This window comes from Saimiri boliviensis, chromosome 13 (assembly GCF_048565385.1).
Source record: "Saimiri boliviensis isolate mSaiBol1 chromosome 13, mSaiBol1.pri, whole genome shotgun sequence".
NCBI lineage: Eukaryota > Metazoa > Chordata > Mammalia > Primates > Cebidae > Saimiri > Saimiri boliviensis.
Window position 1 is genome coordinate 107685514 of NC_133461.1, and position 25400 is coordinate 107710913.

Sequence of the window (25400 nt, forward strand, 5' to 3'; positions counted from 1 at the left end):
TTCTCAGAGAAGGATTCACACCAAAACTCTATTTAGAAAAGTTTTCTTAAGTGTCCACTAAAATTCACCCATCGGCTCCAGGAATGGTGGAATAAGTAGTTTGAAATCGCCTCTCACTATGATCCCTCAGAAAAGCTGGACAAGCTGCAAACAAACAAACAAGCCCCAGCTATTTGCAGTTACTGCCTAGTTACTGCGTCAGTGAGTCAAGGAAGAAGAAACCCATGGAAGAAGAGGTGAGCCAACGTCAAAAGTCCACACTCCCTGGGGGCAGTCAGCCTCACAGAGACAGAAGCCCAGCTCCAAATCGTCTCAGTCCCTGACAGGAAGATACAAACTAACCATGCATATTAGATACGGAATATATGACTGACAACAACAGGCAAGAAAAACAGAAATTAACGAGGGGGTTATTTCCAAAGAAATTCACTTAATATGTACAAATAAATAAAAGACAGGGTTAGTAATTTTGGCAGAGAACTGGAAATGGTTTTTAAAAATCAAACAGAGGGTGTGAAGCCTCCTGCCTATAATCCCAGCACTCTGGGAGGGCAAGGTGGGAAGATTGGTTGAGCCCAGGGGTTTCAGACCAGCCTGGCCAACATGGGGAGACCTCATCTCTACAAAAGATAATTTAAAAAATAAAATGGAATAACGAGAACTGAAAAATAATACATGTTAAAACTCAGTATGTAGATTTAGCATCAGAATAGACTTAAAAAGAGTCAAAGGTGAAATGGAAAGGAAATCAGTAGAAGAGATCCAGAATGAAATGAGGAGATATAAGAGGAAAGAAGTAGAGGGAAATTAATGACACATGGGCTAGAGAAGCAAAGGATAATACACTGGATTGCATTCTCCGCAATGGAGGCGTGAGAGAGCAGGCAGGAAAAATAATAGTGGAGAAGTTTCCAGAACAGATCAAAGACAGGAAGGCCTGTGACTCTCAAGTAGACGAAGAACAAACACAGTACTCTGGTACGACAATCACAAAGATGAGAATTGTCTAAGCCCAGAGCCTGTTGCCGCGGCCGACGTCAGCCTCTCTCTTCCAGCAGGTTCCACATCCGCCTCTGGGCCACAGCAAGGCCGTGCTGCTCTTTGCGTGGGCCCCAGGCTTGACCACCTTTCTCACCTTTATACCATCCACCCTGCACCTTGCCATTACTCGGGACTCAGGATTGACAGCTCTCGTTGACTGACAGTCCCATCTGCAGGGCTACCCAGATAGGACATTATCTTCAAGTGCTACTTCAAACTTAAAATTCAAAAGCAAATGAAGTCATTAGGGCCACGAGACACGTCTCAGTGTCACATCATTTTTCTAACCTCAGAAATACAGGAAGGCCAGCTCTCAAGTGAAAATATAAAAATGTCAGGCCTATATTCTAGACCTTACCCTTCTCCATTCCAGTAGACGCACTGGCTTCACTCATCAGCTAATAAAAGATATTTCCTGTAAACTTTCCTTTTTTCAACATTAATATTCAACTACAAGATTTTTTTTTCTTTCTTTTTTTTTTTTTTTTAGGAAATAGAAACAATTTTGTGCTTAATCAAATTTGATACTTTCATATATCCTTATACATAACAATATGTGGTATGCGCCTGTAGTCCCAGCTACTTGGAAGGTTGAGGCAGGAGAATCACTTGAACTCTAGAGGCAGAGGTTGCAGTGAGCTGAGATTGCATCACTGTACTCTAGCCTGGGTGACAGATTCAGACTCTGTCTCAGAGAAAAAAAAAAAAAGATATGGCCATGTTAAGTTCCAAATTTCAGTTTAACACAGATTATCTTACAGATTATCTTGAAATCTAACAAGGAACAAAATAAGCAGGTAAAATCTATTTAATGGGGAAGAAAAAGAGAATGATTGAGATACTAATGTTATATTTGTAAGCTGCAAGTCAGAAACTTCTAATTTTTATTCACCAATTCAATCCTTCCACAATTCCATTGTATACTTTTAAAACCAGGAAACTAAATGTTAGTGTTTCTGTAGACTCATTACAACATATCAACATAAACTTCTCTCCCATGCTCATATCAAAACATCTCAAACTACCGAGAAGTTGTATATTTAAAACGTAATGTTGCTGGCCAGGTGCTGTGACCCATGCCTGTAATTCTAGCACTTTGGGAGGCTAAGGAGGGTGGATCACTTGAGGTCAGGAGTTCAAAACCAGCCTGGTCAACATGGTGAAACCCTATCTCTACAAAAAATTTTTTTTAATTAGCCAGACATGGTGTTAGGTGCCAGGAGGCTGATGCTGAAGAATCACTTAAATTCGGGAGGTGGAGGTTGCAGTGAGCCGAGAGCACACTAGTACACTTTAGCCTGGGTGACAGAGTGACACTCCATATCAAAAAAAAAAAAAATAAAATAAAATAATGTTGCCTTTTTAAAAAGTTATATCATTCTTCCTTCTAAACTGTAAAGTAATAAATCATAGTCCTTCATCTATATTGCTATCTAAATTTGCACTCCTAAAACACTCACTCAACCTTTAGGCAAATAAATCAGGACTTCAAGCCTTTGTCTTGTAGAGTCTAAAAATAAAACAAGTTTATATGAGAAGTGTTTAGAAACAAACAAAACTTCTCTTAGGATAAATTACTTGTTTAAATTCTACTAAAGTCCCTAAGGCAGTAGTTTTCAAACTTTGCTCTGCATTAGAATGACCTCAGGAGTTTTAAAAAATCCTAATGGCCAGGGCACACCCTGTATTAATGACACCAGCATGTCTGGGATTGGGGCCAGGCGGTCACATACCTCACAGACCTCCAGGTGAATCCCATGCACAGCCCAGTCTGGAAGCACTGATTCCTTCAAGAAAAGGCTATGTAGTGAACTGGAATGACAAATGGATTAAGAAGAAAATTCTGTGAGAGGAAAAACCCTGGTCTTGTTGGTTCTGGTATTGGCAAGACGTGATACGGAAGGTGGATTCTTCGCCCTCTCCTCTGGCTGTTCGTCCCCTCCGTATTAAGGATGGGCACCGTACGGGGCTAGGGAGCTGCTGGCCTGGAGGGTCTCAAGTGGGACCAGAGAATCTGCACTTATTTGTTTATTTATTATTTGAGACAGAGTCTCACTCTGTGGCCCAGGCTGGAGTGCAACGGCGTGATTTTGGCTCACTGCAAACCTCCGCCTCCAGCGTTCAGGTGATTCCCCCACCTCAGCCTACTGAGCAGCTGGGATTTACAGGCGCCCACCACCAGGCCTGGTCAATTTTTGTTATTTTTTGTAGACACAGGTTTTGGCCAGGCTGGTCTCAAACCCCTGACCTCAAGTGATCCGTCCACCTTGGCCTACCATAGTGCTGGGATTACAGGCGTGAGCCACTGTGCCTGGCCCAGAAAATCTGCATTTAAAGCCTGCTTTTAGTGATTCTTCTTCATGCAGAACCACAAGTGGCAGATCCCTTTCAGAACTAACATTCTAAATTATGAGGGCAAAGTTTACTAATATGTTTTAAGATATTTTTAAAAGAAGACTTAAATTTGAACAAGTTAGGCAGATCAGTTTATGAGAATAATTTTGTTCCTGACCACAGCAGTTGAAAGCAGATACGGAGGTGTGGATTTATGATTCTGCATTTTGCCTCCCTCTCTAACCACTTATTCTATTTTTTTTTTTTTTTTTTTTTAAGAGATGAGGTCTCACTATGTTGCCCAGGCTGGAGTGCAGTGGCTATTCACAGGTGCGATCCTACTACTGATCAGCACAGCAGTTTTGACCCACTGCGTTTTCAACCTGGGCGGGTTCACCTCTTCTTAGGCAACCTGGTAGTCCCTCACTCCCGCCACTCATTCTTTTATCATTACTCAAGACAACAATACCACCTTGTATTCATGGAGCACTTACTATTTGATCTACAGAAGAATGACAGAAGGTCAAACGGGTACTCATCTCCCATTCATACACCATTTACAGTGAGATGCCTCATAAGGAAGAAGGGGCCACACTCCTGCCCGGGACGCCTGTCCCTAACCCAGTGCTTCCACAGACCCAGCCCATCCAGTCCAGGGCTATCCCAGGTGCTGGACGGCAATACCACACGTCTGAAATAGTAACTTCCATAGCGGGCAAATGAAAAAGTCAAATGTCATGCCTTTTCATCAGACAGGACAGAGCATTTTTATGGCGAGTAACAAGCAACTTAACAATCAATATTTACTGAGCACTTTAAAAAAAAAATTGCCAGACATGGTACCAAGTACAGTGGCAACAGAGATGAGAGGTCCCACCGCTTCCCTGGGCAGACATCAGCAGAGGGCAGAGAGTGGATAAAGTGTCAGTGAAGTGGAAGGGCACAAAGCAGAGCTGTGGGCCACCTGCAGTGGGACACATGGGCAAGAGAGGCGTGGGAACAGTACTAGCTGCAGAGGAAACTGGTTCTTTATTTCTTTCCAAAGGAACTGGGTCAAGCAGCCACATATCAGTTGGAAAAAAGACTGAGAACCAGGGATGCAAAGCACAAACTCAGCCACGGTGCCCCCAGCGTTCTAGGAAGGGCTCTGCCCTCCGACAGCGTGCTGGGCAGGTCGCACAAGCTGCAGTGGAGCCAGGGTGGGTAATGCTATTGCAGAGCAGGTGCTTTGGGTGTTGCCAAGTTACAGATATGTTACAGGACCTGACAGTCTCTCTACACATCTGTTGCAGTACCTGAAATAGGATTCCTTTCCATATTTTTGCTCCAATTTTTTTCTGAGACAAACCAGAAAGCACCAGTAAAGAAATCTACGTTTCCACAAGTTACTGCCAACTTTCATGAAATCTGTGTAATTTTAAATGTCTTTTAACCATTGCCAAGGTAAGCAGCAAAGGAGTCGGGTTTCTCCTCCACAGGTCACATGCAGCTGCCCCTCTCTTCCAGCCTGAGTATCAGGACCTAGAAGCCCCTTGCAGATCTGTCTATTCCGTCATTCTTTCCATGTGCTGCTTGTTAATTGGTAGGGCTTTTCCCTAGCATTGTGAATTTAGGTTTCACTACATTGTACTTCCTTGGCCTTATAAAAGCCAGATACAAGGTTATATAGAATGGCTAATTTTAAATTTAAGCAATCCAAGTAGATATTGAATAATCAAAAAATTTAAAATCCTCCTCATATACTCATGCAAGAGAAGTTTTTTAGAGAAAGAGCAAGGTTTTAAAGCCAAAACCATAAAGGAATGGGTGTGCCTGAGTGTTAGTATATAAACCTTTCACTCTGATGGCTTGAGGTCAAACATTCATTCACTTGTAAACTAACCAAGCAATCCAAGTAGATTATTCAATATCTACTTGGATTGCTTGGTTAGTTTACAAGTGAATGAATGTTTGGATTTTTTCACCTCCTACCTAGTAAATATTTATTCAGATTATAAAATGGCAAGAAACACTGGTACAACCAACATTCTCTGCTTGAGAAAAGCAACAGGCATTTTTACAAGAAATGCATTAGCAGACTGATATGAGAAAGCTTGGTCTATCAATAGTAATTCTTTGGAATGAAACCAACACTCTCAGTTTCATATTCAGAGTTCTCCAGCATTTACCCATAATCAATTTTTAAAAATAAAAGACAAGTCAGAGACTAGTTTGTGTTTCATTGACCCAAGGAAGAACATTATGATGTATCAGCATTTGAAAGTTTAAAATAATATTTTCACACACTGACCTTTTTGCCTCTCTCGCTTTTCTTCGATTCCCCATGAGGTTGGATGAGGTCCTTAAAGCCTTCACATGAGCCATCTAAAACATCAAGCCCTGTTGGTCTATTTTTAACACCTAGAACCCAAGTGGATTAAAGATTAGTTAGAACTTTACATGGACTAAATACAGCTTAAGCAAAACAAAAATCACATTTATGCAAAATGGAAACAGGAAGTTATAAGCTTTTTAAATAAATTGTGCATGTCTTGCTCTTTGAGATCTATCTAGAACTTTCAATTTATTACATTCCAACATCCCAAGTGATTCACTTAACTCAATGGTCAGTAACAATCAGGTTACAATGTTCTTCTATAGCATCAACTCTATCCATTTCATAATTCAAGAAATGTATACCCCTATCTTATGCACTCTTCAAATTTCAATTCTTAGATTTTAAAATAATGACGAAGAACAACTCTTCAGAGTAGGCAGTTTCCATATCAGAGGTAATAATTAACCTAAGTTCTGGGGTCAGTTTGAAATTTTCTAGAAAACAGTCTTTAGTACAGAGCTTCAGGCTTCGACTCACAAATGATTATTTTACTCCCGCAGGTTTCCTCCTGAGACCAGCACCTTGCCACGAAGACACACAAACCGAAAGGATATTCACCAAGTGAAATGTGGTTTCCTTAGATGCTAACCTGTGTAGACCTAAGTAACCCACAATGAAGTCTGAAACGCGTACTTTGATTTGATTCATCTGATGCTTAGAGGGTGCTTCTCACTCTCACCCTTCCTCCTCCTTCAAACAGTTTGCCTACTTTATGACTTCACTGGGATTTTGAAGGAGGAGCTAACATGGACCGTAACGTGGTCTCAGTGGTATAATGCAAACTTTGAAGCAAAAGTTATGCAAGCAGCCTGGGGAACTAGAACCTGCCAGTCAGGTGATAGCCAAATGGCACCGTTGATTACTTAATGATTAACAAATAGCTAATGATCTTCCCACTGGAGATGCAAAATGCACAAGATATAGTCCCACTATTAGAGAGCTCCCAACCCAACAGACAATGTAGACAGATGAATAAATATAATACAAGGTGAAATTAACATTAGTGCCCTCTGAAATTAAAACTCACCTGAGAAAGATTTATTTACAGATAAAATGCTATAAAGCCAGCTATAGCTAAATTTGGAGAGTCTAAGGTAAAAACTGTCACTCTTTTCAAAAACAGAGTCCTATCTAAGTGAAAAAGATGCAGAATAAAAATGTTAATACCTTCTTGAATTCAAGCTAGTTGTTATTTGTAGCCTGGGCCCTGGACACATTTTAGGGTCCAGTTCTAAACCACAAACCTACCAACCTACACTCTTTGCCATAATCCCTGATAACTGAATCCAGCGGTGACTCAAACCAGTCACATCCTGACTGATTCCCTACCTCCTCGGGTATCTTTTATGGTTGACGAGAACTGACTTATCTCCCAGGCCCACTGTATCCCCCAGGGCAGAATATAAATGCAATCTCTTTTTCATCTTTAAGATTAAAAATAATTCGTATTAATTATATTTACTATGCACTTATTTTCCTTTCTAAACAACAAATATCTACTTGAAGCACGTGTTTGTCAAAATCAGAAAAGCAGTGGACTAGAGATCTAACTGGGGAGGTAGTGCTCTGCTACTGAGTCATGAACCAATTTGCAGCTTCCTAGTGTATTCAATAGAAGTTTTATCACAGCCGCTTGCCTCAGTTCTTGCTGAACAATGCAACAGGCTATCAAGCATTTTACAAACATTACGTTTAGGAAACGCATCACGATCTTTTAAAACTTAAAAAAGACTGATATTGTTAACAACACATTTTCATCAAATCATGGAGTCAAAAAGCAAATTAAGTAAATGATATATTATTTGGTTACTGAAAACATTTCATAAACTCTGCCACAGTAATTTAATTTGCCAGTGTGTTTCAACAGTGACACCGGTAAACCCAAAGCAGTTGAGAGTGCAAAGTACTTGTGAAAAGACTGGTTGGACTCCATTTTTGGCTGGAGGTCAGTAAACAAACACTTAGTCTCCTCATGCTGACTCTCCCACTTCTTGAACGACTCTTTTCATGTTTGCTCCTAAGTGTGGCTTCTTCACGGGTTGTCATCAGCTCCCTTCTCATTCCCCAAGGTGATTTTATACTTCCCATAAAGTCATCTATTACTGAAGAGACCTAACTCTCTGTACCCGTCCACACCTCCCAGCTGAGGTATGGCTGGATATACACAACTACCTAATGGACATCTATTTTCAATGACTCCAAGAAATTCCAACTAACATGCACCCTTTAGCTGCTCTTCCTCCAACATACCCCAGTTGGATGAACTTATGTCTTCTTCGGCTGGGGATACCATAACAAAATACCACAGACTGGGTGGCCTGAAGACTGAGATCAGGATGCCTGCATGGTAGGGTTCTGGTGAAGGCTCTCTTCCTGGCTTGAAGAAAGCCACCTTGCCAAGGCTAAGAGGAAGCCAATTCTCTGAGGGCTTTTTATAATGGTCCTAATTCCATCATGAAGCCCCTGCCTTCCAGATTTCATCTAAAATATCTCCCAAAGACCACCCTCTCCAAATGTTATCCCATTGAGGGTTAGAGCATCAATAAGTAAATTTGTGGGTCACAGGACACAATTTAGTCCACGGCATTTCCCTGTAAAAGCCATAAATCTTCCTCTCATGTCTTATTTTCCTTCTAACCTCATTACACACTATTCATTGACTTAGTTTTCACAAAATGATCAAATACAAAAATCAGTCTCACAGCCCCAACATTTTTGTGTGTTATCTGAAATTTCATCATTTAGAAATTTGTTTGAATTAACAATATCATCAAAATAAAAACACAACAAAGAAAGCTAGAAAATGGTCAATTATTCACCTCTCTGTGTGAATTAGATAAATCACAACCTTCAGCTACTCAACAGACATAACCAAGATTAAGAAAAGTCTTAGTCGGGTGCGATGGCTCACGCCTGTAACCCCAGCACTTTGGGAGGCCGAGGCAGGTGTATCACGAAGTCAAGAGACTTGAGACTATCCTGGCCAACATGGTGAAAACCCGTATCTACTAAAATAAAAAATAAAAAAAAAAATAGCTGGATGTGGTGGTGCATGCCTGTAATCCCAGCTGCTCAGGAGGCTGAGGCAGGAGAATCACTTGAACCTGGGAGACAGAGGTTGCAGTGAGCCAAAAACATGCCACTGCACTCCAGCCCGGCAAGAGAATGAGATTCTGTCACACACACACACACACACACACACACACACACACACACACAAAAGAGAGAGAAAAGAAAAAAGTCTTGATACTGAGGGAAGAGAGAAGAAAATGTCTAGGAGGATTACTGTGGAGCCACAACCAGGCCAAGGAGGTATAAGGACATATGAAACTCTAATACCAGCAAAGGGAGAGATGAAGAAGTGGACATTGCAAAGACGGTAGGAGAAACTTGGCTCATGCAGAAATTTTGTCTAGCGCTAAGGCCAAAGAAATAACTCTTATTTTTAACATTTATTTTCCCGCACATTCTACTTTTCTACTTCCAAGACACAAAATTAAGACTTGTAATGCAAGTACTAATAATACATTTAAATAATTAGTATTGACTCATACAAAGCATTAGTCAAGACAAGGGTTGAAAAGGCTTCGGAAGACTGAATCATCCATAATTTTAACATGTAAAAATAGACACTTATTATCCGATGAGAAATTTCTTCTAAGCTTTGAAAATCTGAATATGAATTTATTTAACAATGTAGTATGCAAAATATTAAGACTGGAAAGAACCTTAAAAGACACCTAGAAAAAATTTCCTTTCCAGAGATACCTTTGGGATACATGCAAGTTATATCAGTTCTACACAAGCAAAACTCTGCTAACGAAAGACTGTACTCATATTCTTCTATAAAAATATCAAGTTCACCTTGCTCACTCTGCCAAAAAACAAAAGCAAATTAACACGCTTCAATAATGTGACATTTTTTTCTTTGTAATCATTGTAGAGATCATTACAATATCAATTTTATGTGTGTAAATGTTTTAATTTCCACTGAAAGTAATTGCTCTGACTTTTGAATTTCCTGATATTTGTATGTAAATTATCTTGACTGTATCTTCCCTACTTAGCTAAGTTCTTTAAAGCAAGAAGACAGACTTTCTATTAACCTTACCTCTCACTGTTTATACATTGGACGAACATAGTAGATGTGGAATAAACATCTGATTGATAAAAAATAAATATGTAAATAAATGATTGAATCAACTAATCAGTTAAATGGTCAATAGCCTTCCTGTTAAGACTAACGCACATCAAGCTTCTAGGATTGTTTAGTCTTGTAGCCCCAGTGAGATGGGCTGGCGGGCTATGGGAAAGGGGGTTCTTAATACACTTGTGAATTATTTGAATAGTCAACAGTGTAATGAAAATGTATGTATACATATATATATATATATACATATATATATATATATATATATATATATTTGCTACGGTAGTAATTGACAGTTCCTCTGGAATGCTCAGAATTTGCAAATTATATCCTACGCTGGGCACAGTGGCTCACACTGTAATCCCAGCACTTTGGGAGGCAGGGGTGGGCAAACTGCATGAGCTCACAAGTTAGAGACCAGACTGAGCAACGCGGCCCGGAGTGGTGGCCTTCACCTGTAGTCCCAGCTACTCAGGATGCTGAGGTGGGAGAATCACTTGAGCCCAGGAAGTTGAGGCTACAGTGAGCTGAGATCACACCACTGCACTCCAGTTTAGGTGATAGAGTGAGACCTCATCTAAAAACAACACCAAAGAACAAGAACAAAAAAACCCAACTAATGTAAATCCTCCAGACCACTATTAAATGCTTTGTTAACTGCCAACATGGATGACAAAACTGAGTGGTAATCAGTGACATCATCAGCTTGTTAATCAGCATAGTAGATGTGAGAAATGGTTTCTTGTTGGTTAAATTCATGGATTCAAAAACACTGATTGGCTTAAATATTGCAGGGGAACCCAATACCCACGCATAACAGAGCATAAACATCCAGTATGAGTTGTAGCTAGCTGACATCTCTAGGGGTGGTATCCAAGGCTTAATCCATAAATGACCCTGTAATAAATTACAGGGTCAAAAGATATCCTATGGTCTGGTGTTGACAGCAAGTTTGCAGGAACTTGCCCATAGAACGTTGTCTGCCTCCAGCAGTCCTTTCAGATAATGCATGAACACTGCACTGAAGGACAAGAGAGCTGGACCTTCAGCATATTGGTCAGTTCTGTGGACTGCTTCCTAACTGCTTGCCAGTAAATGTTTAATAAAAGTCTTTCTGAGACTTGCCTTCAACAAGATCTGGTAGATAGATGGTAGAAAAGTAGTTAACCATCATTGACCTCCAACAACTGGTGGCTATTATCAATGAACAAGACCCTGGTAGTTGGACATGACCAAATTGCTTGGATAAGCTCACAACATATGTGTACAAGGTGCTGACATGTAAAAATCCATCACACACAATGAAGAAAATCTGCATCAAACCCACAAATGGGGTGTGGGAAGGACTTTTCTCCTTTTGCTAGTGAACACATGGCACCTATGGGACCACTGTGTCTCCTTCCTTCATTAATGAAAAGCAGCTAGGAGCCAAGCTGTGAACTAGTTCAGCATGACCAATTGGCTTTATCGACTTGGCAATTCAAACTGACTTCCGGTGGTTGACGGCTATGATTGGCAGTGCCAGCGGGTAGGTGGGACACATTTCCACAAATAAGTAGCATCAATTCTCTCTTATGCAGTCAAAGGTTAAAACAAGAAGTGAGATCTCCATTTCCCATGCAAACTGGCTATGGAAATATTTCCTGAGCCCAAACCACAGCAGCATTTTTCAGACTGACTGCAACAGCGAATTTCCTATTTCTTTCTTTTTTTTTTTTTTTTTGGAGACAGTTTCACTCTTGTTGCCCCGCCTGGAGTGCAGTAGCGTGATCTTGGCTCACTGCAACCTCCGCCTCCCAGGTTTAAGTGATTCTCCTGGCCCAGCCTCCGAAGTAGCTGAGATTACAGGCATGTGCCAACACACCCATCTAATTTTGTGTTTTTAAGGAGAAACAGGGTTTCACTATGTTGGTCAGCTTGGTCTCGAACTCCTGACCTCAAGTGATCCACCCGCCTTGGCCGCCCAAAGTGCTACGATTCCAGGCGTGAGCCACCAGGCCTGGACCAAATTTCCTATTTCAAAACCCATTTAATCGCACAATTGAGGAGCTTGGACCTATTTTTCAATTGGAAGTGATGAGTCTGCAATATAAGGAAATGCTAATAGGCACACATCAAGAGAAGAATAATAGGCACACATCAAGAGAACAATCTAACAGAATCCCATCAGTGTCTTCTAAGCAATGAATATGCTCAGTGCCAATTATCTGCTGTGGACTGACATTAAATCAGTAGTATCCATCTGTGTGAAAAGGCATTTTCAAAAGTGAAATATGTACATAAAATCTTTATTATTACATATTAGCCTTCATAAACATTTGCAATCCATGTTGGTGATGGGATCACTCAATCTCAACTCCAATTATATATTTCCCTACCCCCACAAATTATCTCTCTCATTAATAGACTTCTATTACAAAAAAACTGTATTCCTTTCATCAATAAAAATTTTGTGGAAAATGTCTTTTTCTCATTATGCAACCGTCTACACAAGTACCAGCATACCTCGATTTGGCCTCTTTGCCCACAAAGCCTAATCAACTTACTATCTCATCTGTTACAGAAAAATTGTGCTGATCCTACATATAGGCTCTATTAGAAAATGAAGATTTTGCCAGGCTCGGTGGCTCACGCCTATAATCCCAGCACTTTGGGAGGCCGAGCCAGGCAGATGAGAAGGTCAAGAGATCGAGACCATTTGTGGCCAACATGGTGAAACCCCATCTCTACTCAAAATACAAAAATTAGCTGGGCATGGTGGTGTGCACCTGTAGTCCCAGCTACTCGGGAGGCCAAGGCAGGAGGATCACAAGGTCAAGAGATCAAGACCATTTGTGGCCAACATGGTGAAACCCCGTCTCTACTTAAAATACAAAAACTAGCCAGGCATGGTGGTGCACACCTGTAGTCCCAGTTACTTGGGTGGCCAAGGCAGGAAGATCACCTGAACGCAGGAGGTGGAGGTTGCAGTGAGTCGAGATCGCACCACTGTACTCTAGCATGGTGAAACAGCAAGACTCTGCCTAAAAAAAAAAAAGAGGATTTACAGTACCAGTATGTAAATACATCTGACATACTGCTTTTACAAAGAGCAAATTTTAAGGCAATATAACTCTATGAATGCAACCAATAATCTTAAAATACCTATCTGCATTAGTATGCTTGTAGAAACACACACACGAAATGTGTGGAAGGAAATATTAAACTGTGGACAGTGTCTGCTTCGAGCAGACAAACACTCCAACCCATAGTCTGTTCTCCATAAAGTGTACAGGGTTACATTTAAAACCTAAATCGGACTTGGTTACTCCCCTGTTCAAAAGCCCCAGTGGCTTCTTATCACACTTCAGAACAAAACAAAATAGCCACCCGCCTTGTCAGAGCCAGAAGGTCCCGAAGCTCTGGCCCCAGCCCGTCTCCAACCTCCTTCCAATGCGCCTCCCTCCAGCGCAGGAAGTCCTTGCTGTACTGGCCTCCCTGTTGTTCCTGCAAGCATTTCTCTCCATCAGGACATTTGTTCCTGCTGTTGCCTCCAGCTGAAACATAGATTTTGGCAGTCACAGGCTCCCCCCTACTTCCCAGGCCTGTGACCAGATGTCACCTTCTCAGGGAAGCCTTCACTGGCCACCTTATCTAGCCAATGCACTATTATTTTTCTTTTGATCATCAACTGCTGGATGGTTGACACTATTACACACTTATTTACTATTTGTCTTCCTCTACGGGGGTGCATGCTGCTTCATTCTCTGCTATGTCCCCACAAACTTGCAGAGCGCCTCAGACATGATGGGTGCATGATGCTCATTAGTTATTAAGTGAACTAATGAAAAGAGACAAGTGAGGAGGTGAGATGGGAATTCTAGTCTTCTTCGAAAGCTTTGTTACAATGGAAATGTATCTGTGTACTGTTTATAAAATTAGAGAAAAAGAAAAAAATTAATGATTTTTAAGATTTTATAAAACAAAATGGTTTCTCCTGCAGTTCCCATTCTATTAATGTCCTGAAGCTCTTTGTAACTTGTTTTTTGAAACATTTTTTACCGTCTTAGATATCGACAACAGCAACAAGTAAAAGTGAGCTGAAAACAGACATGGAAGAAAAAGACCTTTATTCTGACATGAAAGATTTGGAGACAGTTTCCGCACAGACGTTTTTACTCCTCCGCAGTTCCACCAGGTATAGAGTGTGCATACCTGACACTGAAACTCAAGGCCTTATGGTTTCATTTGCTAAGGCAGATTCCCAAAGAGAGTTGGTTTACCCGAGTCCCAGGGGGCTGACAGTGGACAGTTTAAAACATCCATGAGTCTCAGTTTTACTACTACAGACGGTTTAGATTTAGGCTAGCCAACACGTAGGTCTTTTTATGTCCTAGAATCCAGTGACTTCCCAAGTCTCTGGAATGACATGAAGGCAGAGGACTCTAGAAGATGTCCTTACGTTAGCGCACGCAGAATGTTTCGCTGCACCAGGGCCCTGCCTGGACGCCACTGCCTGATGGCCAGCACCAATGAGAGAAGACACCTCTAGATCTCCACCAGGGCGCCAAGTTAACCAGTGCTGGCCCCTCACCCCTTCTACTAACCCCAACCTCCGGAGGCTGTTGACACCGGAGGTGATGTTCTAGAACACAAAACACACCTGCTTCCAAGGACTATCACCCTCCCGACAACACTGGGATTTTAAGGTATGCCATACTTTTTGCAATCAGCTTTTCCCTACTTAATTTACATTTGCATGTCATTATTATTCAAAAGCTTAAAAAATACACAAGATGAAAACTGGAAAGGAGGAGAATGTAAACTTCAGAACAGGATATTCTTAACTACCAAAAGAATTTTACACATCTATTGTTTTATACTAACTTTTGAGTCAACATTTTAAAATGAGTATTTTGAGAACACATACTAAGGCTAATGGAACACAAAATAACAGCTTCTTGTCAAATTTAATATATGTTCAGAAAGCCAAGATATAAATAGTAGGCTAAAAATATACAAAATTAGTTTCACTCTTTTTGTGAAGCAATTACTAGGGAGTTTACACTCAAGGAAAAGATATGTAACACATCTTGTGATGATCTCAAACCCCACAGAGTTAATGCATTCTTACTCAAATTTTAATCTGATCTTTAGGAAAAGATGGTCAAAGTTCAAGATTTCTTCAATTTTGTTTGCTGGGAACTATTTGTGCTTATAACCGTGAAGTGCAAAATGTTTTTTTGGTGACTTTTGCTACAATGATACGGTTTATTATTATAGTTATAATTTATGAATAGGAATAAATATTTTCAAGTGATGCTTCAAGCAAAATAAGTACAAGTCAAACAAGGCCTGTTCCAAATGAGCAAAAATGTTTTAAAAATATTTCTTCATGGTTAACACTACCCAAAGTTTCTTCAAAAATCAGTATTGATAAGAGATTTCTAAATGATTGGAAACAGAGTTTAGCTCTTGTTGCCCAGGCTGGAGTGCAATGGTGCAACCTTGGCTCACCGCAATCACCACCTCCTGGGTTCAAGTGATTCTCCTGCCTCAGCCTCTCGAGTAGTTGGGATTATAGGCATGTGCCACCACACCCAGCTAATTTTCTATTTTTTAGTAGAGAAGGGGTTTCTCCATGTTGGTCTGGCTGGTCTCGAACTCCCAACCTCAGTTGATCTGCCCGCCTCAGCCTCCCAAAGTGCTGGGATTACAGGCATGAGCCACCATGCCTGGCCCTAAAGGTACTTTTCAACACTTCCTCTTTCTTGATACAATCAATGGCTTAAGCCACCTTAATTTCCTTCTTTAAACAGCCTCACTAAGGACTATTAAGAGGGCTACTATATGCATCTTTATATGATCTTCACACTGCAGCACAAGACTTCAATAGAACAAGGAAAAAGCCTTCACTCCTCTCAGTTACTCAGACTACAGACTACTTATCATTTTGACCTATAAGAAGGAAAAGGCTTGGAGAAAGAGTTTCATAACAACAGATCCGAACAATAAACCTAGATGTTCCACAGGGCAGCAAGTTATCTACTCCTAAAGAATTTATCATTGCAATGATCAAATGCACATTCTGTAAGTAAAAACAGGGGAAGATGGGGAAATAATTTAAGAAAAAGTTGTGATAAATTTAAAATATGGATGCACTGTTACATGTTTATTTAGCAAAGGTGACTTGGAAAAGGAGATTCACATACTTCCAGGGTTTCCTCTGGGTAAGTTTCCCTTTTCTTCTGTAGACCTCTCCACGTTACAATCGACTACAAAATGCGGCTCATGTTCACTCTGGGCTTTGCTTTCAGAGGAGTTTGATATTTTGGAAGTGGTGCCTTCGTTCTCTGTGCCTTTCAGACACACTGCTTCTTTCACTTCTTCCAGGCTTCCTTCCGAAGGAGTTAAATCACCATCCTGTCCTTTTCGAAGAGCAGGGTCCTCAGCAGGGTAAGAAAAGCCATTTCCTCCTGGGCATGCGTCATCTTTCTGCTGAGGCCCAGCCTGTCTACCGCACCTTAGGGTTTCTTCAGGGGCAAAGGATTCCTCAGAAGTCACGCAACTCAAAGCTGCATGGCCTTCACCATTTGCAGGTTTCTGAGCCCTGGAGATAGTTTTTGCTGTGAAACGGGTAATGTCAACTGTTTTGGTTCTTTTACCAACGCAGGAAAAATCTGCCATTTCCAATATGCTTCTTCTCTCCTTCTTTGAAAGACTTCTGCAGCTGAACTGAGCAGGGCTTGATGGCAGCTGAGGTTTGGGAGGAAGGTTCTCTGAATTCCTTTCCTTAAGGTTATCAGGTGAAAAATAGTCATCATATGAAGACTCCTCACAGCTAACAGCCTGGAGCTGAGATCTGGCCATGCGCTGCAGGCTGCCTTGTGACTTGCACAGTTGCAGCCTTGGCATGATAGATCTCCTGACGCTCCGCTTTCTCTTGCATTTTTCCTTCGGAGGTGAACGGGAGCCATCTGATATTCTTTTTCTCTTTACCGAGGAACTCCTGGGTCTTGAACGTATTGACAGGTGGCCTTTTGTTGAAGGTAACATAGGAGACAAACGACACTCTTCAACCGTCTCCTGAGACACGCCTGCAGCCTGCTTTTGGTCAGGGGTGACTATTTTGCCTACGACATTTCTTTGCAAGTTTATTTCTTCCTTTGAAACATTATTCAGAAATTTCTGAGGACTTGATTTATCAAGGTAAGTAAAAGATGGTGATGAATGAATATTATTTGTTGTCAATGCAAGTGAAGAAATACATGTATCACTTTTAATGTCATTGATGGATCTTCCCAACTTCCTTTCCTGATTTCCACATCCTGAGTTTCCACAAAGATCATCAAAAGATGAGTGTAAGCCACCAGCGAAGGATTCATCTGGAAAACATCAATGGAGAACTAACTTTAAAAAGTGGTTTAAATTATTCTAAATTCAACTTTCTGTTGACCAATAAAACGATACATGTAAAGTATAGCTATTAGTTAAGAAGACTATTAACCACATTAGGGTTCTTCTCATTTCCATTTAAGAATACATTTTAGGCCAGTATTTTTAACTAGACAACCTGGGCTTTGATGAGTGTACAGGAGAGTGGTGGGGATAGACAAGAAGGGTAAGAAACTTCTAAAAATTTTGGCAAATTTCCATGTGCACGCGCATGTTTTCCAGGAAGAGCATCACACAGTTTGTCACTAAATTTTCCAGGAGGTCAGTAATTCCAAAACCTAAGATTTACACTGTAAGGTCTAGGGAAAGTTCTAGTCTTGCACGAAACACTCCCTCAATGAACACAGCTCACCTTTACCTTCCCTGTCTTCCAGTGAAGCCCTCGTATTACACTTATCTTCAAAACTGAACCATCTGATAGGCCTTAATGTTTCAATTTCCTGTATGTTTCAAATCTCTCTCTATTCATACATATATATATGCATATATATATATATATATATATATATATATATATATATATAGCTTACTCATTTCCTGAGACTAATGCTAAGCTGCTGCTACCTCCTGAAAATTCTATATTCCTCGGTACCCTCCAGGCCTCGCCCTTTCCTTCACACTTTAGTCTGGGTAAATACAATTCATCCTTCAAAACCCACCTGGTTGTCAATATCCCTAGAACCCTCCGACCGCCCTTGCCAGGCCTCCCTGGCCTTGCCCCTCCACATCATACAGCCCCATGGTTACCTGGGTGTCTGCGCATCACTAGTAAGTATAAGCTACTAGAGGTCTGTTCATTTTGCAATGATTATGAAGAAGTCTCTAGGGTTGTGCTGGCTCCCTCAAAAGGGGCTCAGTACTTGCTGGCAGAGTGCCTTTGTTTTGTAGAAATCACTCAGTCTGGAGGTAACATAAGTGTTGTAACTCTCTGACTGAAATCACCAAAGTTCTGCTTTAAAAAGGAAGAACAGGCTGGGCACGGTGGCTCATGCCTGTAATCCTAGGACGTTGGAGGCTGAGTGGGCAGATCACCATGTCAAGAGATGGAGACCATCCTGGTCAACATGGTGAAACCCCATATGTACTAAAAATACAAAAATTAGCCAGGTGTGGTGGCGTGTGCCTGTAATCCCAGCTATTCGGCAGGCTGAGGCAGGAGAATCACTTGAACCCAGGAGGCGGAGGGTGCAGAGAGCCGAGATCACGCCACTGCACTCCACCCTGACTACAGAGCAAGACTCCATCTCAAAAAATAAATAAAATAAAATAAAATAAAATTTTAAAAAGGGAAGAACATAGGTAACCAGTAAAGCTTCCCTTCTTGCTGTGCTCCAGAAGAGGAGGGAAGTCCAGTGGGCAGGTAGCACCACGTGTGTCTTCAAAGCAGTAGCTGCAAATAAGGTCATTTTTTCAGCCTCTAACATTATGTTTTTATTTTTATCACACTCTTCAAAAAGCTGATAAGCAGTGTGACGTGCCACTAAGAGTGTAAACTGTGATGTCAGACTGCCTAAGTTAGAAGCTTGGGTTTGCCATTCACAAACAACATGACCTGGTATAAGCTGTTTGACCTCTGTGTCCTGAGTTTTCACTGGCAAAATGGGGATGGCCACTTCCTAAGGCTAATAGGAGCATTAAATGAGATACTGTGAATAAGACACTCAGAGGAGTGCCTACAACACAACACCAATGATATCAATGTTAGCTACGATCATCATTTCTTTCCAACTTCCAGGGAATAAATGTATCAAGTATACAGCACAAAGACAGAGACTGTTTAAGACAAATAAGTAAATAATTCCAGCACACAGAGGTAAGAGTGAAAGGATTAAGCCTGCACTGAAAGGAGGCTTTGGTTTAAGCTTCTAATATCTTGATGTCTTGTGCTTTGTCATTGCTGTGGCTTTCATAATAAATATTCCATAACATCTCAAGCACTTCTGAATGCAGTATTTCTTGGAGTCACTGCTAATTACTTGGGCCCTATTAGGGGCTAGGTGAGAAAACTGTAAGAAATTTGATATGAAGAAGATATGACCACGAAAAATTATCAACCTTAGTGAAACAAGGGCTCCCACATTAAAAAACATCTAAGTGCATTGCATGTAACTAATTGTATTAATTCATACCAATATTCTTTCTGCTATTAATTAGGAATCTTCTATTTATGTCCTCAATTTATAGATGATCTTTATATACTTCACTGACCCCATTCAGTAACACATGCCTTATGTTCACTATACATTGTGTGAAACACTTCCTTAGCTCTGACTGCTCTCAGATTTATGTAAACTGTGTAAGGATTAGTTTATATATGATCACAATCATTTTTTTAAACCAGCAAGTGGTTCTGCAGCAAGAAAGCAAATGCCTAGGAAATAAACCTACAGAAACCAAAAAGGAAGTTTAACTCATGCCTTAATTTTATTACAATACCTGATTTCAGGGGGAAATTTAGAAGTTCTAGTTTTAACTCATTATTTTATTCATCAGAAATTGCTGCATGAAATTCTAAATTAGATAATCATATTATTCTCAAAGCTTAAACATATCACAGAAAGAAAAAAATAATTTTACCTGAACATAAAGCATCATGTGAAATGTTCAAAGGTGCTTCACACTGAGACTTAGTTGGATTATCGTGAGACTGCTGAATCATTTGGGAAGCTAAAAACAGGACCAAGACATTTCATTAGATAAAGTTTCAGTATTTTTTAGCAGATGATGCCAACAAGTCTACCTATTAATCACAGGTGGTTCTATTAAATCCTATAATCACAAAATTAAAAGAGACCTTAAGTCAACTAGCCTGAATCTAATCGGAAGCTCATAAGAGCTAAACAAACATTTCCAGTCTACTTTAGTGTTTTTGTTTGATAATCACGGCTTTTTCTTCAAGGATACTCATCATAGTTGCCTCTAAAACTAGAGCACTGCTACTCAACCAGGGGTGATATGCAATCCTGGCCAACATTTGGTAATGCCTGGACACATTTTTGGATGTTGCCAGAGAGGGAGGGCAGTGGGTATGTTGCTGCTGTTAGTGAGGAGAGGCAGGGATACTGCTGAACTTCCTGCCACACACAGGGCAGTGCCCCCAAGAATCACCCAGACCCAAATGTCAGCTGTGCTGGGTTGAGAAATCCTGGAGGTTTCATAGAAAATACTTAGGATATCAATGATGTAACAAATAAGGTCGTAAGTATTATCTTCAAAGGCTGTTGATAAGACAGTCAAGAAACAAAATAAATGTTTGGATCTCATATCCAAAGATTTTTTTAGAGACTCAAAAGGATACTTTTCTGAGAAAACTTGAGCAAAAAAGAGAATAAACCAAGATAAGGAAGGGAAGCACACATAAAATTTCCAGTTACATTTGCAACCGTGCTGGATGTGAAGGGGCAAAATTAACAATGGAAAGTAACAGAAACAGTCAACTCTAAGGCAAGTTAGTTTATACCCATGACTGCACATTGAAACAATTTGGATGTCCACCTGGCACACAGCTAGTTACCTACCTCAGTGTCCATTCTCACTTCCTCTTAACAACAGAACTTTGATTTTCTCGGCACAGCAATGCATCCCAGTAAAGACTATGTTTCAGTTCTGCTTGAAAAAGGGGTGGCCCTATGACCACATTCCAGCCAATGCAATCAGGCAGGAACACTAAAGAGACATCTGGTAAGGCTGACCAAGGGAGATGGCTCAGCTGGGAAGCACACACATTTCAGGAGAAAAGTCAGGCAGGCACAACAAAAAGACGGGAACCTGGTTTCTTGAGGACACCACAGAATGGCAGCCCAGCCCTGACTGCCTACTCCTGAACTAGACAAGACAGAGAAAGGCAATTCTATCAAGTTTAATTCATTGGTTTTTGTGTTTCTTTGTTATATGCAGCTAAACCTAACCTTAACTGATGTAGATGGACAAAGGACATTAAATTAAAAGAGGTAGTAGTTGATAACATTAAAAGCTGCATTCAGTAAGTCACAGTCAATAATATGAAAAGGCGCTTAAACTTGCTTCTAATCAAAAGTAACTTAAACAAATCCAGTTTTTCAAGCTTCAGATTAAAAAGGGCTACAGGCTAACGCCATTCAGTTTTCCAAGTGTGGAGAAAGGGGGTATCTTATAAACAACTGGTGAGAATAATATGATCCCATTTTGTTTTCTGAGACAAAGTTTCACTCTTGTTACCCAGGCTGGAGTGCAATGGCACAATCTTGGCTCACCACAATCTCTGCCTCCTGGATTCAAGCGATTCTCCTGTCTCAGCCTCCTGAGTAGCTAGGATTACAGGCATGCGCTATCACGCCTAATTTTGTATTTTTAGTAGAGACAGGGTTTCACCATGTTGGTCAGGCTGGTCTTGAACTCCTGACCTCAGCTGATCCACCCACCTCGGCCTCCCAGAGTGCTGGGATTTCAGACGTGAGCCACCATGCCTAGCCCCCAAATTTTTGGAAGGATAATTGAAGTTGTGGCACACAACTGTATCCCTAGCTGCTTGAGAGGGTGAGGCAAAAGTACTTGAGCGCAGGAGTGCAAGTCATGCCTGGACAACACAGTGAGACTCTATATCTTTAAAAAAAAAAAAAAAATCAAATTCTGCATGTATGAATTAATATTACTGAAATACATGAAGTACCCAGAAATATAAGGATGCACGTAGATGCATACAGGGGTTATAACGTGTCCAAAGAAAGGAAAATGGCTTAATAAAAAGAAGAGCAACTAAGCCATATGGTTAAAAAAAGAATGAAAACTACAGCCCTATTTCTAACAAAGAAAAACTGGGGGAAAAAAATATCCATCAACAGACGATTCGGTATTAAAGCTGTAGAGCACTTGGCAGCATCTTAAAAAAAAAAAAAGAGGTCAGTCTACAACAACTAAGCTGCAATAAAACCTCCAGATACTCTTAAGAAAGAAAACAAAGCGGATAATAACACATATGTCATCATCTAATTTAGGTAAAATAGAAATTACACGTCCACACAGAAACCAAACCTGTACCTTTCTCATGTATACACAGATATCTGATACACTGAAACCGATCTGGAAAAACACATCAACTTAAAATACAGGTTCTCCCTGGCAGAGGAGTAGAATTAGGTGGGTATCAAGATGAACTTTTACTATTAGCTAATTTGTTAAGTATTTTATTAAAATGTGCTCACTTACACTTCAGTGATTAAAAATTTTTAAGATAAAAGAAATAATGAAAAATGATTCATCAGATACATTAATCTAAAGCAAATTCCTAAAAAAGACATGATTCATGGCTGGGCGCAGTGCCTCACACTTGTAATCTTAGCACTTTGGGAGGCTGAGGTACGTGGATCACTTGAGGTCAGGAGTTCAAGACCAGCCTGGCCAACATGGTGAACATATCTCTATTAAAAAAAGAAAGAAAGAAAAGAAAAATTAGCCAGGTGTGGTGGTGGGCACCTGTAATACCAGATACTTGGGAGGCTGAGACGGGAGAATCACTTGAACCCAAAAGGAGGAGGCTGCAGTGAGCTGAGATCATGCCACTGCACTCCAGCTTGGAGTTTTCTTTGAAACTCCGTCTCAAAGAAAGAAAGAAAAAAAGACATGATTCGTTTTTTTAAAAAGAGAAAGAAAAAACTCCAAAGATAATAAAAATTACAAAGGAGCTGCAACAAATAGAATTTTAAACTTGAAGAATACTGTATATCTAATATACACTTCAAAAATCTTAATGATACATAAGATTTTCTGGGAAACAAAGCCAGCCACGAAATAGGCCAAAATTTGTTACTATCAAGAAACATTAACTACATTATCTAGACAAAGAAAAAAAAAAAAAGCTTTCCACCATATCACCTATTTGCATAATTTTCATTTTATAAACTGTAATTACTTACAAGTGGGGGAAAGATTTTCCCTTTTCTCCTTCATCTCTCGTAATCTCTTCTCCATTGCGCTGTGGTGACTGTTATTAATTTTCATTCTGGGACTGTATGTTAATGAACCATTAGATTCAAATAAGAGAATAGGTACGTCATCATCTGAAAAGAAAAAATCCACTTTAAGATCAAAAAGTACCTTCATACTTCAAGAATATGATTCCTTTTAAGGAACACCCCCACACACCCCGCTTTCCTTCCCTCCTTTGGACATCATTACCTACTTTTGCTAATATTCTAAGCCCACCACCTCCACAGGCTGCTGGCTCACATCGGCTGAGCACCTGCCTTCACCAAGCACTGTGCTGAGAACAATGTATGTATTAGTGCATCCAACCTCAAACCAAACCCAAACCAGTATCCCCACCTGAAGGCAAAGACTGAGACAGAAGTTTAAAGTTGTAAAGCTGGAATGCAATCTGGTTTCTGTATCTTGTCCCAGGTTTCAGAAACTGCCGGCATTAACCGTCGCTCAGACCATCAGCACACGCTCACAGACCCAGACTTGAACTTGACGGTATGAAGTGGGATCAGCATGGTCCCTGAACCATGAAACTATGAGCTGGTTTTGTGTGGGTGCAGAGTTGTGCTTTTTTCTGGAATGCTACCTTGCATATGCTCAAAGAGGCCTTTAGAACTTTGATACTCACCCCAACAAAAAAATACCAAGAATTATTCAATATATTCTCCTTTGTAACCCGTAAGCCTGAAAAACCCTTACTGTGTAGTTCTGACAATATACAAATGTACAATAGTTGAATCATTAATACCTCATATGTATAGTTTTTACAAGGCAATTTCCATTAAGATGGATATTTGGTCTAAAAAGAACATTTTGGATCTACCATTACCATGTTGTCAAGTTATTTTCAAATACACTGTCACTGACATAGGGAAGAAGGCCAAAGTGACAAAATCTAAAGAATTACAGGAGAGTGTGTAACATCGATATGAGACTAGGAGGGACAGATCATGAAGGACCTAGTAAATCGGAGAACATGTTAAATAGAGGATTTTATCCTGAATATTTTTCCTTGGGATGACACCAAGAAATGTTAAACCAGGAAGAGGATATCCTTCTTTAAGGTTTTCCTCCTGTGACCACACGGAGATGAACTGTAAGGACCCAGGGCGGAGTGCAGGGCAGGGTAAGCAGCGGCTGCAGTGGTGCAGGAGGGATAATGCAGGCATCAGGGGCGAGAAGAGGGAAGGTGAAAACAGAAGCCGAGCAACTGTTTTAGAAGCAGGGTCACGGTCTTGATGGGGGTCAGTCTCAGGGAAGAAGGAGATGTCAGGGCCGACTGCACGCTTCTGGCTTTAGCTGCGAGGAAGACCAGACAGCTGGCGTGCAGGAAGGACTGACACACCCAGGAGAGGCAATGGGAGGGCTGAGCGTGAAACAAATGATGCAGGCTGTGTTTCTAGAAAATAATGTGGCAGCACTGTGTGGGCTCAGTGTGCCACCGAATCCTGTCGCATTATTGTCACAGATTTAAAATAAATCTCGATCATTCTATTTGGATAATTTCAAAACAAAGAATACAGAATTTGTGACACAGCAACACAGATGAAAGCAAAAAAACCAAAAACTAGCGGAATTTATGCTTCCTATTTCTAGTGATCACAACTGCTTATCTGTAGCGATGGTGTGTCAGAATTGGTAGGAAATACTGAATTTAGAGGACAGTGACAAAGGCCAAGGAAATAATGAAAACATACAAAGCACCTTAATGTTTCATAATATTCTTACATATAAGGATATTATTTAAGAATATGTGAAAATACCTATTTTTTTCTAAGACATCTTGTTATGAACATAATATTCTAAAGTATTTTTCCAAATCACTAACAGAATGTATCATCTAAGATTTGCCTATTCTGTAGCAAAACAAAAAGGCCAATTAGGTAAAAGTACAAAGTCATATGGAAAGAAGAAAAAGGCTTGTTAGCTAACATTTGCTTTTCCTCTGAAGTCATTCCTGAAGACACCAAGTTCCACCACCTTAATGAATGGTTAAGACTGTGGTCGGTCAGCCCAACCGCCTGGCTCTATTACGGCTCCCAGTCAAGTCTCCTGCAGGCTGCTGACGCTGTTTTCTCCTCCCGAAAGCTACTACGGTCTTCAGCAGCT

General features: G+C 40.5%; 1 protein-coding gene across 7 annotated transcripts in view; it reads right to left on the reverse strand.

Moving 5' to 3' along the window:
• The window catches only part of MCPH1 (microcephalin 1), a 312577-nt gene that overhangs the window by 250830 nt on the left and 36347 nt on the right, over window positions 1-25400 (reverse strand). For all 7 annotated transcript variants that reach the window (XR_012513049.1, XR_012513048.1, XR_012513046.1 and 4 more), the window contains 4 exon segments: window positions 23228-23371; window positions 19914-20003; window positions 16094-17266; window positions 5666-5775 (listed from right to left, as the gene is read on the reverse strand). Coding sequence is in view for 3 of the 7 variants with exons in the window: in NM_001279990.1 (NP_001266919.1) it covers window positions 5666-5775; window positions 16094-17266; window positions 19914-20003; window positions 23228-23371 (1517 nt within the window). In the remaining 4 variants the exon portion in view is untranslated.